General features: G+C 64.5%; 2 protein-coding genes across 2 annotated transcripts in view; both read left to right on the top strand.

The window, feature by feature from the left end:
• The window catches only part of COL5A1 (collagen type V alpha 1 chain), a 72,185-nt gene extending 63,813 nt beyond the window's left edge, over positions 1–8,372 (top strand). Inside the window, exons 63-66 of the mRNA XM_056132719.1 lie at positions 12–124; positions 1,878–1,946; positions 3,789–4,022; positions 7,345–8,372. Of these exons, the coding sequence (XP_055988694.1) occupies positions 12–124; positions 1,878–1,946; positions 3,789–4,022; positions 7,345–7,491 (563 nt within the window). The 3' untranslated portion in view covers positions 7,492–8,372. The remainder of the gene's footprint in view (positions 1–11; positions 125–1,877; positions 1,947–3,788; positions 4,023–7,344) is intronic.
• A 767-nt stretch (positions 8,373–9,139) lies between these two features.
• FCN2 (ficolin 2) lies at positions 9,140–13,231 on the top strand. The gene is made up of 7 exons (XM_056132670.1): positions 9,140–9,218; positions 9,463–9,579; positions 10,004–10,117; positions 11,560–11,690; positions 11,922–12,051; positions 12,268–12,402; positions 12,981–13,231. The coding sequence occupies exons 1-7, from the start codon at positions 9,140–9,142 to the stop codon at positions 13,229–13,231; spliced, it is 957 nt and encodes a 318-aa protein (XP_055988645.1).
• The last annotated feature ends 401 nt before the right edge of the window (positions 13,232–13,632 follow it).

Genomic DNA, 13,632 nt, shown 5'->3' with positions numbered 1-13,632 from the left:
GCCCCAAACAGGTGAATACTGGGTGGACCCCAACCAGGGCTGCTCTGGGGACTCCTTTAAAGTCTACTGCAACTTCACGGGCGGAGGTGCCACCTGTGTGTTCCCCGACAAGAAGTCCGAGGGGGTGAGTCTGGGTGCGGCTCCAGGGACTCCTGACGGCTGGTACTGGCAGAGAGCGACACCTCGACATCACCCAACGTCACCCCAACACCACCTGGCCATCATCCAGTGTCACCTTGACATCATCCCCAAAACACCTGACACTACCCTGACAGCACCCCAGCATCACCTGACATCACCCCGACATCTCCCGGGATCACCCTGACAACACCCTGATATCACCCACCATCACCCTGACATCTCCTAGCTGTCACCCCAACATCACCCTGACAGCACCCCAACATCAGCCATCACCCGGCCATCACCCCAGTATCCCCCGACATCACCCCCTTACCTGGTGTCACCCCGACTTTACCCGGCCATCTTCCTGACAATACCCTGACATCTCCCAGTGTCACCATCAAGGGCCTGGGGGTGGGTCAGTCCCAAGGAGGGGCGTGGGCGCCTGGGGCTGGGGTCTGTTCAGGTCCTTCAAGGCGAGACTCTCCGGCCTTCGGGCTCTGTCGGGCCCCGAGCCTCCCAGAGTGCGGTAGGAGGCAAGGAGGGGTCCCGAGACAGGCGGGGCATTGGTCTGCGAGTGACTTGCGGGGGTTGGGGCTGTTGTGGGGGAGGGTAGAAGGTGGGGGGTGGGCAGACGTGCATCATGTGTGCATGAGTCTGTGTGGACAGCTGTGACATGTATGTGTGTGCGTGGATGGGCATGTGCGTGTACGTGTGTGCATGTGTATAGGACAGGCAGGCGGTGCCCATACTGGGGAGGAGTGGGGGGTGCCCAGGAGCCCCCGGCGCCACTGCCGCACAGACGCTGGGCACCCGTCCCGCTCCCAGGGCACGTCTGCATGCGTGTGCAGGGCTGGGGCGGCCCCCGTGCTGGTGGCCGCCTGGACGTCTCGGCAGCTCAGAGGAGGTTGGAGCTGGGCCTAAGCCCAGGGCTCTTGGGCCCGGCGGGAACCACCGGCCGGGAGCAGCCCAGCTGTGGGCCTCCAGGAGGAGGAGGCCTTTCTCGTCTGTCCATTCCACAGCACTGGAGGCTGGGCCGGGCCTGGCCCAGAGACCAGCCATGGACACCACCCCCGTGGAGGAGTCACACTCCTGGGGAGACATCAGCCCTGACTCCATGGATCCCTGGGCACACACGGACACACGGGGACAGAAGCTACACACCCACACAGGGACACACAGTCACACCACACACACACAAATACACACCCACACAGAGACACACAGTCACACCGCACACACAGACACATACCCACACAGGGACACATAGTCACACCACACACACACAATTACACACCCATACAGAGACACACAGTCACACCACACACAGCTACACACCCACACAGGGACACATAGTCACACCACACACACAGCTACACACAGGAACACACAGTCACACACACGCAGCTGCACACCCACACAGGGACATACAGTCACACCACACACAGCTACACACCCACACCGGGACAGGAGACACACAACCACACAGCACACTCCCCGCCCTCCACACAAGCCGGGCACTGCCCACTCTGACCCACACAGTCACAGTCCATCACTGCACCATAGCCACATGCTGAGCACACGCCCCGCACTTCCGGCAGTGACCCTCCTTTCTCTCTCTCCCCCCGCCGTGGCCCGCCCAGGCCAGAATCACTTCTTGGCCCAAGGAAAACCCGGGTTCCTGGTTCAGCGAGTTCAAGCGCGGTAAACTGGTAAGCGCCTGCGCGGCCGCCTTCACGCCATCTCCTATCTTCCAGAGTAAGCTGGCCCGCTGGCCCCGAGAGCGGCCGTCCACCTGGTATAGTCAGTACAAGCGCGGGTCCCTGGTAAGTGGCCGCACTGCCCTGCTTGGCCGAGCCACCGCACCAGCTTGCAGCCGCCGGGTGTCGGCGCCCTTGGGCCTGGCCTGGACACTGCCGGGAGTTGATGTTCTGCGCTGGACCCATGCATGGCGCTGTGGGCAGGAGCCTGCCCCTCCTGGCCCCCGAGGGCCACCCACTGCAGCGCTGACCCTGCCAGCATGGCACCCGGCCGGGTCAGAGCCAGCAGGCCTGCGGGCTGCACGGAACCGGGCGTCCTCTTGCGGGTGAAAGGCCACTGTCGCCCGGGGTCATGGCGCGGGCCCCCTCCCCGCCCCGTGCCTGCAGCCCCCAGGCCTCCTGCCCAGCCCTGGCCGCCACCACCGCTTCGCCCTGTGCCCATCCCCCGCTCCCTGTGCTCCTCGCCAAGTGACTGGCACGCAGAAGGACCTGACCCGGCCCCCACTTGGAGGGAGGGTGGAGGGGACAGCGTTGGGGACGCGGTGCAGGGGCGAAGGGATGGTGGCTGCTGGACCCATGGGGCCCTTCCTGCAACCATGACACTCACCGCCTCCCCCAGCCAGGGTCCCCACCCCCTTCTCTGAGAAAACGGCCGGCACGCCATTGTCAGCATCCAGCCCCAAATGCCGCCCTCTCTGGTCCCCTGGACACGGGGCTTGTGCAGGCACCGATGAGTTTGCCTTCTGGAATGTTCTCCACTCCCGGTGGAGCCCAAGGCTACACAGAGGAGCCTCCCGGAAGGCCCAGAGCCTTGGGGCACCCTGACAGACCCCCACTGGCATAAGGGGGGGAGGGGTAGAGGGAGGAGCCACCGGCCGCCGCTGGCTCAGGTGCCTCCCCGTAAGGACAAGCAGCCCCCACACCCGCTGGGACCCGGGAACCCTGGTGGGGGCGGCACCGGGTTCAGGTCCTTCTGTGTCTGGGTCCCCGCTGGCCATCCCTGCATGCTCCCGAGTCAGTCACAGTCCCAGGAGCCTCGACAGCAGACGCCAGTGCTCGGTCGGTCGGTATATGCGTCTCCTCTCCAGGGGCCGGGGCTGCTCCCGCCTCGCCCTGCGTCACCAGAGCCGTGGCTGTGGGCAGTGGCCCTTTCCTCCTCCTCCTCCTCTCCCTCTTCCCCTTCCCTCCTCCTCCTCCCCCTTCCCTCCCTTCCCCACCTTCCCCCTTCCTCCTCCCCCTCCTCCTTTCCCTCCTTTCCCTCCCCTCCCCCTCCTCACCTTCTCCCTTCCTCCTCCTTCTCCTCCTCCTCCTCCTCCTTCTCACTTGCTCCCCGGCAGGGTGGGACTGAATCAGGGCCGGGGGCCCCCACTCAGCAGGAGCCGGTCGCTGACCGCTGTGGTGGGCCCCTGGGCACAGGAAGGAGCTCGAGGCGGCAGTACCTAGCGGCTCTCAGCCGAAACGCGTGACACAGGCCACTGTGGTGCCTGTCGTGGTTCGGGGTCTCCTGAGCGCCTCTCCTCTGCCTGGGGCATTGGGACAGGACGCCTGTGCCCAGCACCGCCCTCAGGGCCGCACAGTTCAGGGAGGGGGCTGGCCAGGTGCCACAGCAGTGCTGGCCTCCTGAGACTGGTGGCCTGGCAGAAAAGACTGACACGAGCCAGGCAGGCTTCCTGGAGGAGGTGGCCTGAACTGATCCGTGGAGGGTGGGGAAGGTCCAGCAGGTGGAGCAGAGCAAATGGTTCCTCAGGTTGCTGCAGGCCACGAGCGTGGGTCCATGAGAGCCCGGACGGGGCAGTGCGGCGGGGCTCAGGTTTCCCGGTGGCATCTCGTGGTTGTGGCCCGGGCACAGGGCAGTGAGGCAGGTGGGCCGGGAGCTGCCCTGGCACTGAGCGCCCACTGTGTCCACAGCTCTCATACGTGGACGCGGAGGGCACCCCGGTGGGTGTGGTGCAGATGACCTTCCTGCGGCTCCTGAGCGCGTCCGCCCGGCAGAACATCACCTACAACTGCTATCAGTCGGTGGCCTGGCAGGACGCAGCCACGGGCAGCTACGACAAGGCCATCCGCGTCCTGGGCTCCAACGACGAGGAAATCTCCTACGACAACAGCCCGTACATCCGCGCGCTGGTGGACGGCTGCGCGGTGAGTGGCCGCGGGCGGGGCCTCCTCGAACCACCTGTTCTCCAGACACCCCAGTGCCTGGGCCACCTCCAGCAGGAAGCCCGCGGCACGCCCCCCGCAGCCCCCGCCCGAGACCCCCTTGTTGCCCAGCCCGACCCCGTCTGAGTAGGCACAGTCCAGGCTGGTCCTGAGCCCTGCGCTGCCCTGATGGGGGGGAATCTTCCCCCCCACCCCCGTGCCTGAAGGGAGCTGGGGAGGGCTCCCCGGTGTGTCCTGCGCGTGATGCCCTGTCCTCCTTCCCGAGACTGAGGCACGTGTGGGGCCTTGCGCATCCCCGTGGGGATCAGAGGGAGCCTGGGGGGGGGGTCTGGGAACACGGGGCCTCCGTCCCCCGCCCCTGCTCACACTCCTCACGTGGCCCGGCCTGCTTCCAGGAAGTGGGGGGCAGCGGTGAGATCACCCTCCACCGCGCCCCCTCACAGGCAGATAATAATAGCACCGCCCGGGCCCTTCTGGGAGCGCAGCCAGGGAGGCTGGAAGGAGCGCCCAGCTGTGAGCTGCCCGCACAGAAGCACCGCGGACACCAGGGCCCCGGCACTGAGGGGACACCAGGACCCCCGAGGTCGGGGCCGCGGCTCTAGCCTGGGCTTCCCTGGGCGTCCATTTTCCCAGCAGGAAGGGCAGCTGTCCATGGTGACTGGCTTCTGGAAGGCCAGTCCTGGAGGGACAGCTGCCGGCTGGGTGCCCAGGGGCTGCCTGCTGCTCTCGGAGCTCCGCTGGGTCAGCTGGTGACGTGGGCGGGCCCAGGGGCTCGGGCAGCGGCAGGGCCAGCCAGGATCCCCATCCTGGCAGTACCAACGCCCAAAGTGCCCCCCACTCCCTCTCGGGCCAGCCACAAGCCTTGCCTGGGCCTCGTGGCTCTCCTGCAGCCCCGCGTGCTCCCCACCGCCCCCGCGCAGCCACCGTGCTTCCAGCTGTGCTCCGGGTCCACTGCTGAAAGCCGTGGGGGGAGACCCGCAGGGGCACGGCCCCGCCTCAAGGCCCAGCACCACACAGGGCCCCTGAGCCCCGCAGGAGAGGCCTGAGCACAGAGCAGGACAGGCCCCGGGCACGCCAGGGTGTGAGGCCCAAAATCAGAGTCACACAAGGTGGCGGCTGGTTCTCCACCACAACTCTGCAGCCCTTGGGGCCAGATAATCCCCTCATTGTGGGGGGGGTGTGTGTGCGTGTGTGTGTGTGTGTGTGTGTGTGTGTGTTGAGGGGTGTTTGTGAGAGGGAGAAAGAGAGATCTGTGTACGCGTGGTATGTTGTGTATGAGGTATGTATATTTATATGTATGTGAGTGATATGTGTATGTGCGTATGAGTCATGCGTGTGTGTATGTGTAGTGTGTGGACACATGTGGGGAGGGGTATTGTTTTGCTCAGTGAGTTAGCCGAGATCAAGGGGCACAGGACACGTCGTGTCTCCCCGTCATGTGCCCAGGGCACGTCACGACTCGACCCCCTTGACAGCTGATTGGACGCAGGCGGCATCTCTGCTCCAAAGCCGCCTTCCGAAGGGAAGGGCCGCACAGCGTCACGGCTCACAGCATTGTCGGGAGGTTAAACCAAGACTGTCAGGAGCACAGAGACAGACACAGTGGGCCGGCTGACCCGGGTTCAGTGCCCAGCACCCCACTTGGTCCCCTGATTCCACCGGGTGTGACCCAAAGCCCCCTAAAAATAATTTTCCCCACACATCCTGGAGGAATACTAGAAAACAGGATGTGGTCCCGGCCTATCTAAGCGGACAGCAGCCCGTGCTGTCAGGCCAGAGCTGCACAGGAAGCCTCGAGGCCGCGCTGTCTTTGACTAGCTGTTACAGCAGATCACAAGAAATTAAAATAGCAACTATCACAGACTGGTATGTGAGAGCCCAAGTGGTGTAGGCAGGTGTGTGTTGTGTGTCCGCACATGTGTGCGGCTGTTGCATTTGCATGTACTTTCTGTGGGCGGTGCATGTGTGTGCACATGCATGTGTGCCTGCATTCGTGTGCATGTTTGTGTGCATGTGTGGGGTAGGGTCAGGGTGTCACACACTGCAGGACGTAGAGCAGTGACCCCTGCCTTGACCCACGATGCCAGCCCTCCCCTGGAGACACAGTCACCCATGGGGTGAAGGACCACACATTGAAGGTCACTGCCATGGTCATCTCCTGGGCCACCCCGAGCTGAGCATGGCCTGCCAGGCTCATGCCCTTACTGGTCAGCCCCAGCAGGGGTCCCTTCTAAGCTGGCATGTCCTGGGGTGACCAGAGCAGACTTGGGAGCCCAGAGCTACGCCCACAGGACACTGGCCCCCACCCCGACATCTTCACTCTGGAAGGAGTGGGTGGTGTCCTGGAAAAGCAGAGAGGTGTCCAGGCAGGGTGGGGGCACTGCCCGAGATTGGGGAGCAGCTGGTGGGCAGAGGGTGGTGATGGGGTATGGGGGGCGTGAGGGAGCACCTGTGGAAGGAAGTGCGGCCCACCCCAATGCATCCAGGCGTGATTTGGAAGGTCAGTGTCTTGCCACTTAAGGGGGACTCATACTGGAGGTCCAGTGCCCCCCACCAGGCCATGGCAGCAGCAGCCGCCCTCCACCCTCCCAGAGAGACTGCTGTCCATGCGTGCATAGGAACCAGGTCCCAGGACCCCCGACCTGGCCCCTCACACTCTCATGTGTGGTGGGTTGGGGGGTCGCGCTGAGTGGAGGGTGGCCAGATGCTCAAGGAACCACCCCGTACTTCCCGTGTCTTAGCAGCTGTGCACACGGGGGTCCCGTTGCTGGCTACTAATGGTTGTTTATGGCTCCTGGGTAGGACCCCCTAACTGCCAGCATGCCCTGCCTTAAGTACGCCCCTCGCAGCGCTCCGGCGATCGGGAGCGGTGGGCCCATCAATCTGGGAGAAGCCATCCTGCCAGTTCAGCACCGGTGCCTTCTGGGGCAGGAAGGGGCGCCCCCCCACCCCTGCGGGCTAGTTCCCGCTCTGGGAGGCCTGTTCCAGTCAGGGGCGGGGTGGGGGGCGGGGCGTGGAGGGGCGGGGCCAGCCGGGGCCGGGCAGCCTGGATCAGACCCTCCCCCCAGGACCCAAAGCCCCCTTGGGCATACCCCCTCTGCCCAGCCGCCCGTCCCCCTCCTGGCCTTGGCCAGCCCCCTCCCCACAACGTTGACACAGCCTGCTGGTCCTGCTGTCCCTGCTGGTCACTCTCAGACCAGGCTCTGGCGTCTGGAATGTTCCATCGCTGGGGCCGACTTGGGGCGAATCTCGGTGGGGGGGCGCCCCTCCCCGCCCCCCTGACTGGCGCCCCTTCCCCGCGCAGACCAGGAAAGGCTACCAGAAGACCGTGCTGGAGCTGGACACCCCCAAGGTGGAGCAGGTGCCCGTCGTGGACCTCATGTTCAACGACTTCGGAGAAGCGAACCAGAAGTTCGGGTTCGAAGTGGGCCCGGCTTGCTTCCTGGGCTAGGAGCCGCCCGGCCCAACCAACCTCTGACCTCAGCGCCGTCGCGGGGTCCCTCGCCCGAGCCGCGGAATCACATGACCTAGACCCCCGCGCCCGGGAGACCGAGGTGTTGACGCTCGGGTCCTGAGCCCCCCGCAGACCCCCGCCGGGGGCGGCACCACGGGCAGCCGTGGCCGTTCACTGCAACTCGGTGCTCTTTCGTACACTCCTTCGTGGTGCTATCTGCGTGGACAGGCCTCTGGGTGCCACGGGGGGTGCCGGCCGTGGCCCCCAGGGGACACTCGCGGCCTGCTGCGGCCGGGGCAGGCCCATCCGCCGGGGACCCCGTGCGCGTGGTGCTAACTCCGGGGTTCGGACCGGGACCGGGTGGAGCTGCTGCCTCGCGGGGGCCGCGGCGGCGCAGACTGGACTGCCCTCGGCGTGGCCGGCCGGACACGAGGACCCCAGGGGCCAGCCGGGAGAGGCAGCCCCTTTACTGTGAAGAGCAGGCTGGCCGCGGGCCGGGGGGAGGGCGACCGCCGCCCGCCCCGCAGCTCCAGGCTCCCTGGGACCCTCCGGGGCGAGTCTGGGGCCAGGATGCCCGTCCTTGCCGTGACCTCTGCCGGGAAGGCCAGGTCCGAGAAGTGGCCGTATCTAGGTCATGTGATTCTGTCCAGACCTCTCCCCGCCCTCCGTTGGCCCTCCCAAGCTGATGTCGTTTCTATTGAAGTCAAACGTGTCATTCTCCCCAGACCCCTGGCGACGGTATATTGCAATAAAATCACTTCTTATATTTGCATCGGGTCTCCTGGAGTCATTTTTGAAACTGGATTTTTATGAAAACACCGCGATTGACCAAGTTGCTCACAACACAGTTGTCTCCGGCACGCGGTGTCCCCACCGGAGTCCCCAGCCGCCCTCCAGCCCCAGCGCCCCCTAAGGAGGCTCGGAACAGATTGACTGACTTTATGTTGCTCCTCCAACCGCACTTAAAGAAATGGCAAATAAAATGCTCAGAAAATAAACCAGTGAAAGCCAATTTGTGATTGCTATGGGATTGTCACCTGTATAAATAAGGAAATTAAAATCAATAGGACACAATAAAGTGCCTATTCTCATTTACATAAGTTTTCAACTCTGGAACCCAAAATATATTGCATTAAATTTTATACTTGGATCTCATTGTGGTAAAAACCATGTCGTACCTGTCATTAATAAACTTAAAAAATTCCATGCTAATATATTTTGCAGTTTAAATGAATTTCATTTAGGTAAGGCCTACACATGTAAAAATTTTTTTTTCTCATAGTCAAATTTTCCTTTTCTCTTTTCAGCGGCTCAGACCCCACGATAATCAGGGCTGACTCCTGACCGTGCTCAGGGATCATTCCTGGCAGGCTCGGGGAACCGTGGGGGGTGCTGGGATCAAACCTGGCCCGGCTGTGGGCAAGGCCAGCCACCCTCTAAGGCTCCTTCTGCAGAGACGAATTCCTGTTTTTTCCTTACCCCACTCTCACAGTGGATGAGAGCACCCCAGGATCTGCCGCTGACCTTGGGGTCTTCCTGAGGGTGGGGGAGCTGGCGCCACAGCGGGCAGGAGCACCCCAGGGCAGAGCTCGAGGTCCCAAGGGCCATATAAGAGGAAAGACCCCGCTGGCCGCCGGCCGGGAGCATGGGGCGCGGCCGGGCGGCGGTGCTGGCACTGGTACTGCTGTGTTCTGCGGGGCTCTGCGGCACCCAGACCTGCCCAGGTGAGCTCAGCTGACGGGTGAGGGGCGGGGGCGCCCCAGACACAGCTTGGCGCCCACCATGACGCTCATCCCACCCCTCCTCCCCCAGGGCACCAGACACAGGCCCCGAGGGGCAGCCGAGGGCCCCTGGCAGCCTGGGTAGCTGGGCACACTCCTAGGGTCACTGCCACCTACCTGACCTGGCGCCGTGGCAGGCGCCCGAAGCCGGGGTGGGCGGGGGCCGACAAGCGCTGTGTGTCCGCAGAGGTGAAGGTGCTGGGACTGGATGGCAGCGCCGACAAACTCAGCATCCTCCGAGACTGCCCAGGACTGCCTGGGCCCCCGGGTCCCAAGGGAGAGGCCGGCATGGCAGGAAGGAACGGTAGGTGGCCCCGCCGGCCCGCACAGGTCTCCCCCAGGCTAGGGCTGAGCCGACCAGGGGATCCAGCCCTGAAGCCCCCCGCGCCCCTTCAGTCCCAATCAGCTGCCAGATGGGCTGCAGCTGAGGGGCTGACCCCTCTCCCCCTCGGAGTCCCGGGCTGTCCAGGGCAGGATGCAGAGGGGAGACCCGGAAATTAGGGGCTCCCCGATTCATGTTTCAGAGGAGGGCTGAAGCGGGTCTGCAACCTGGTCCCGGGGCCCCTGTGCCTGGGTGCTGGGGGACCCTTTCCTGCTTCCTGCCCCAGGAGCCCCAGAGACCAGCCCTGGCAAATATCAGCCCCAAACAGCCCCCGGGGGAGCACGGTATCCCAGGGGACCCAGCCCCCCCCCGTAGCTGAAGTCAAGGATGTGCCTTGGATTTGCAGGGGAACGGGGCCTCTCTGGACCCCCCGGAAAGGCAGGACCCCCTGGGCCCAAAGGTAAGAAAACCCTGAGTGGGGGAACCAAGGGGTCCTTTTTCCAGAGCTGGGCCTGCCCCAGGGGACACAGCTCCCTTCCCACCCCCCATGCGGAGACCCGCCTCAGCACAGCTAAGCAAACACAGCTCCTTCCTGGGAGAACCAGGTGGGGCCAGGCCCCCTCTCGGGGCCACACTGCACCCAAGGGAGGGAGATCCGGACAGCGGCTCCCCTCAGCAGTGACCCTGGGGGGGAGAAAGATGAGCTGGGGCTGTGGGCAGGGACTGCCTGTGGCTAGGACAAGGGCCCTGCTGGGACATGGGGTGTGGGGTGAGAGGACAAGGGTCCAGCCAGGACTTCAGGCTGGATGTGTGTGGAGGGGAGGTGGGGTCGGGGACAACAACCCTGCTGGGACAGCAGTCTGGGGGCAGGGACAAGGGCCCCAGGGACGATGGGAGGGGTCTTCGCCAGCAAGAGATGTCCTGGGGGACCCTAAGCAGGAGCCCTAACCCCGCCCCCCCTCCTTGAGGCCTGACTCTGCCCCTGGGCTGTCCTTGAGGCCTGCACAGTTCCCAGACATTGGAGTCAAGGACAGCAGAGACAAGGAGGAACTGGACTCACTCTGGTCCACAAGTTGGTCCGGACACAAGTGCGTTCCACCCATGGACACAGATCTGGTCTATGTGTATGATACAATTAATGGTGTCCATGGTATGTTCTAGAATGTTCCCTTGCAAAATGTCTGGGGAAAGGAGAGAACCATGACCCAGGAACTGAGTCCCCTTGAGGCCCCTCCCCCTCTTACAAAGGGCTTGGGGAGCAGGAGCTGACACAGGGTGAACTATGTGTGTCCCCGTCATGCCCACGGGGCCCCTGAAGTCGCGGTGAGGCCTGAATCCGGCAACCGTCCAGGGGACTCTGCCACCGCTTTCACTGTGGAAACTCTGGTGTCAGTGGACAAAGGGCCCATTTAGTGCCCAGACCCCCACCGCACCCCAGACTCCCCACAGCTGCCACGACAGGGAGCCTGTCCCAGCTGTCCCCAGAGGATGCTGGCCTAGAGACAGGCTCAGGCCTCAGTTTCCCCAGGAGCCCAGCAAGGCCACAGTGACCCTGGGAGTCTGGCATGGGGTGTGGGGGTCAGGGAACAGGGCACAGAGGTCAGAGCTGGGGAGAGGGTCATATGTTCCCTAGTAGTGCCCCTGTGTCTCCGCAGGAGCCTCCTGGGTGGCCGAGCGCTGCCTCTCAGGTGGGTACACAGCGTCCAGGGCCTGGGAGGGGGTCCGGGCCGCCTCACTCTGTGCCAGGCCTGTCACGTGTCAGAGATGCGCAGTCCTGTGCTCCCAGGGTCTGTCCCTCTGTGTCCACCTTCCAGGCCCCCCCAGGTCCACCCCCAGGATCTAGCCCCTGGCGTCCAGCTCATCCAGGGCCACCCTGCAGTGCCCACTCCCAGGACCTAACCCCCAGCCAGTGTCCACACCAGGGTCCACCTGTGTCCCCTAACCTGACATCACCCGCCTGCCCAGGCCCGCGGAGCTGCCGCCAGGTGCTGTCCAGGGGACAGGCCCTCAGTGGCTGGTACACCATCTTCCTGCCCGACTGCCGGCCCCTGGTGGTGCTGTGTGACATGGACACCGATGGCGGGGGCTGGACCGTGAGTGGCAGCGGGACGGGGCCCCGCGGGGCTGAGATTGCTGCCCAGCGGGACACAGGCAAGGGCGACTGTCCCCCATCTCCCGGCCAGTGCGGGAGCAGAGTCCTTGGGCCCCAAGGCCGGGAGCACCCGGGGACCCACGTTGGGGGAGGTGCTGAGGTGACCCGACCCCTGCTCCCCTGCCCCCCACCCACTCCTCCTGGCCCCCGACCCGACCCCCACCCACCCCAGGTCTTCCAGCGCTGCATCGACGGCTCCGTGGACTTCTACCGGGAATGGGCGTCCTACCGGCAGGGCTTCGGCAGCCAGCAGAGCGAGTTCTGGCTGGGCAACGAGAACATCCACACGCTGACCTCCCAGGGTAGGCCAGGGCGGGCGACCCTCACCTCATCATCACTGTCTCAGGAGGGACGCGCGGCCCTCACCCCATCGTCACTCTCTCAGGAGGGGCGGCCCCCAGGGTCCCTGCATCCCCTGACGTGGATCTGGGGCCCCTGAGGCTCAGCACTGCCCCCTCCTGCTCCCCACTCTGGGCACAGTCCGTGGGCTGGGGTGACCCGCTGGCCACTGCCCACAGGCACCTGGGAGCTGCGAGTGGACCTGGTTGACTTCAAGAACGAGAGCCAGTTTGCCCACTACAGGTCTTTCAAGATGGGGAGCGAGAGAGAGCACTACAAGCTGATCCTGGGGCCCTTCCTGCAGGGCAATGCAGGTGAGGGTCCCGCTCACCCCTCCCCGCCCGCTCTGGGTGCACTTCTCCATATGCCCTGCAGGTGGCGTCAGCAGCTCCGTGCAGCTTGGTTGTGGGCCCTGGGCCCCACCCTACGCCTGGAGTTGGGACTTAGGGGTGCCCACCTGCTGAGTGGTCCCTTTCCTCAGGGCTAAAACCCCTCTCACAAGGGGGCCGTGCCCAGCACACTGGGGTCCCCCCAGGCCCCATGAAGTCTGGACCTATGCCCGTGGTGGGTGTCAGCCCCTCGGTGCCTCCAAGCCAACATGGGGCACACCTGCATTTGCAGATCGAGACTACTGCTGAGCCTGCCCCTAGGGAGCAGAGCTGGAGGGGGGGGCAGAGAGGCCTTGGGGCAGAAATGGGCCCTGGTGTGGTGGGGGTCTTGGTCTGGGGAGGACCCATCCCCAGCAGCTGGTCCTGCGCCTCTGCCCCCCCCCGTGCCTGCCAGCCCCAGCCCATCCCTAGCACTGCGTCTGCATGGGGGGTGGGAAGGCCAGAGGGTCCAGGAGCAAGTGGGGGGCCCAGCAGGTGGTCCCAGGTCCCCCTGTCTCTCGTAGGCGACTCCCTGACTCCACATCATGGCCATAAGTTCTCCACCAAGGACAGGGACAATGACAAGAGCACCTCGGGCCACTGCGCCAAGGTATACCAGGGGGCCTGGTGGTACGAAAACTGCCACTGGTCCAACCTCAACGGCCGCTACCTGGGCGGGGAACACGAGAGTTTCGCCAATGGCATCAACTGGCATAAGGGGAAGGGCTTCCACTACAGCTACAAGGCGTCGGAGATGAAGCTGTGGCCCACCTAGGGGCACTGTGGGGGTCACAGCCTGGAGGGGCATGCCCCGCCCTCCCCGATTCCCGGCTTGCTTAAGACCCCTCTAGCTACCCATGTTTCCCGCAAGCTCTGCACCTCACTCGTGATGTAAAAGTGTTTGCTCCTGACTGGAGGCTCTGGCGGCATGTCTGGGAGTGGGGGGCTGGGTGGGGGATCGACCCTCCACGACGGGGCACTCTGGGGTGTCCGGTGAAGTGAGCAGATCTCTGTCCCCTGCCTGGTTCCCTTGACACGGAGCCAAAGCCAGCGCCATCCACAGGGAAGGGGAGACGCGGGGTGGGGGACACCAGCCCTCCACCAGCCCTCCCGGGGTTTGGAGTGAACAGCTGGAGCACACTGGCCACCCTGCCCTGCCTGTCCCCCCACGCTGAC

Source organism: Sorex fumeus, unplaced genomic scaffold (genome assembly GCF_029834395.1).
Source record: "Sorex fumeus unplaced genomic scaffold, SorFum_2.1 ptg000095l, whole genome shotgun sequence".
Lineage (NCBI taxonomy): Eukaryota > Metazoa > Chordata > Mammalia > Eulipotyphla > Soricidae > Sorex > Sorex fumeus.
This window is presented reverse-complemented; position numbering and strand designations above follow the sequence as displayed.

Bases quoted from the DNA above. Each gene is read 5' to 3' on its own strand.
- FCN2 (XM_056132670.1), top strand. From the start codon at position 9,140: ATGGGGCGCGGCCGGGCGGCGGTGCTGGCACTGGTACTGCTGTGTTCT. The intron at 9,219-9,462 runs GTGAGCTCAGCT...GTGTGTCCGCAG, and splicing joins CGGCACCCAGACCTGCCCAG to AGGTGAAGGTGCTGGGACTG. The intron at 11,691-11,921 runs GTGAGTGGCAGC...CACCCACCCCAG, and splicing joins CCGATGGCGGGGGCTGGACC to GTCTTCCAGCGCTGCATCGA.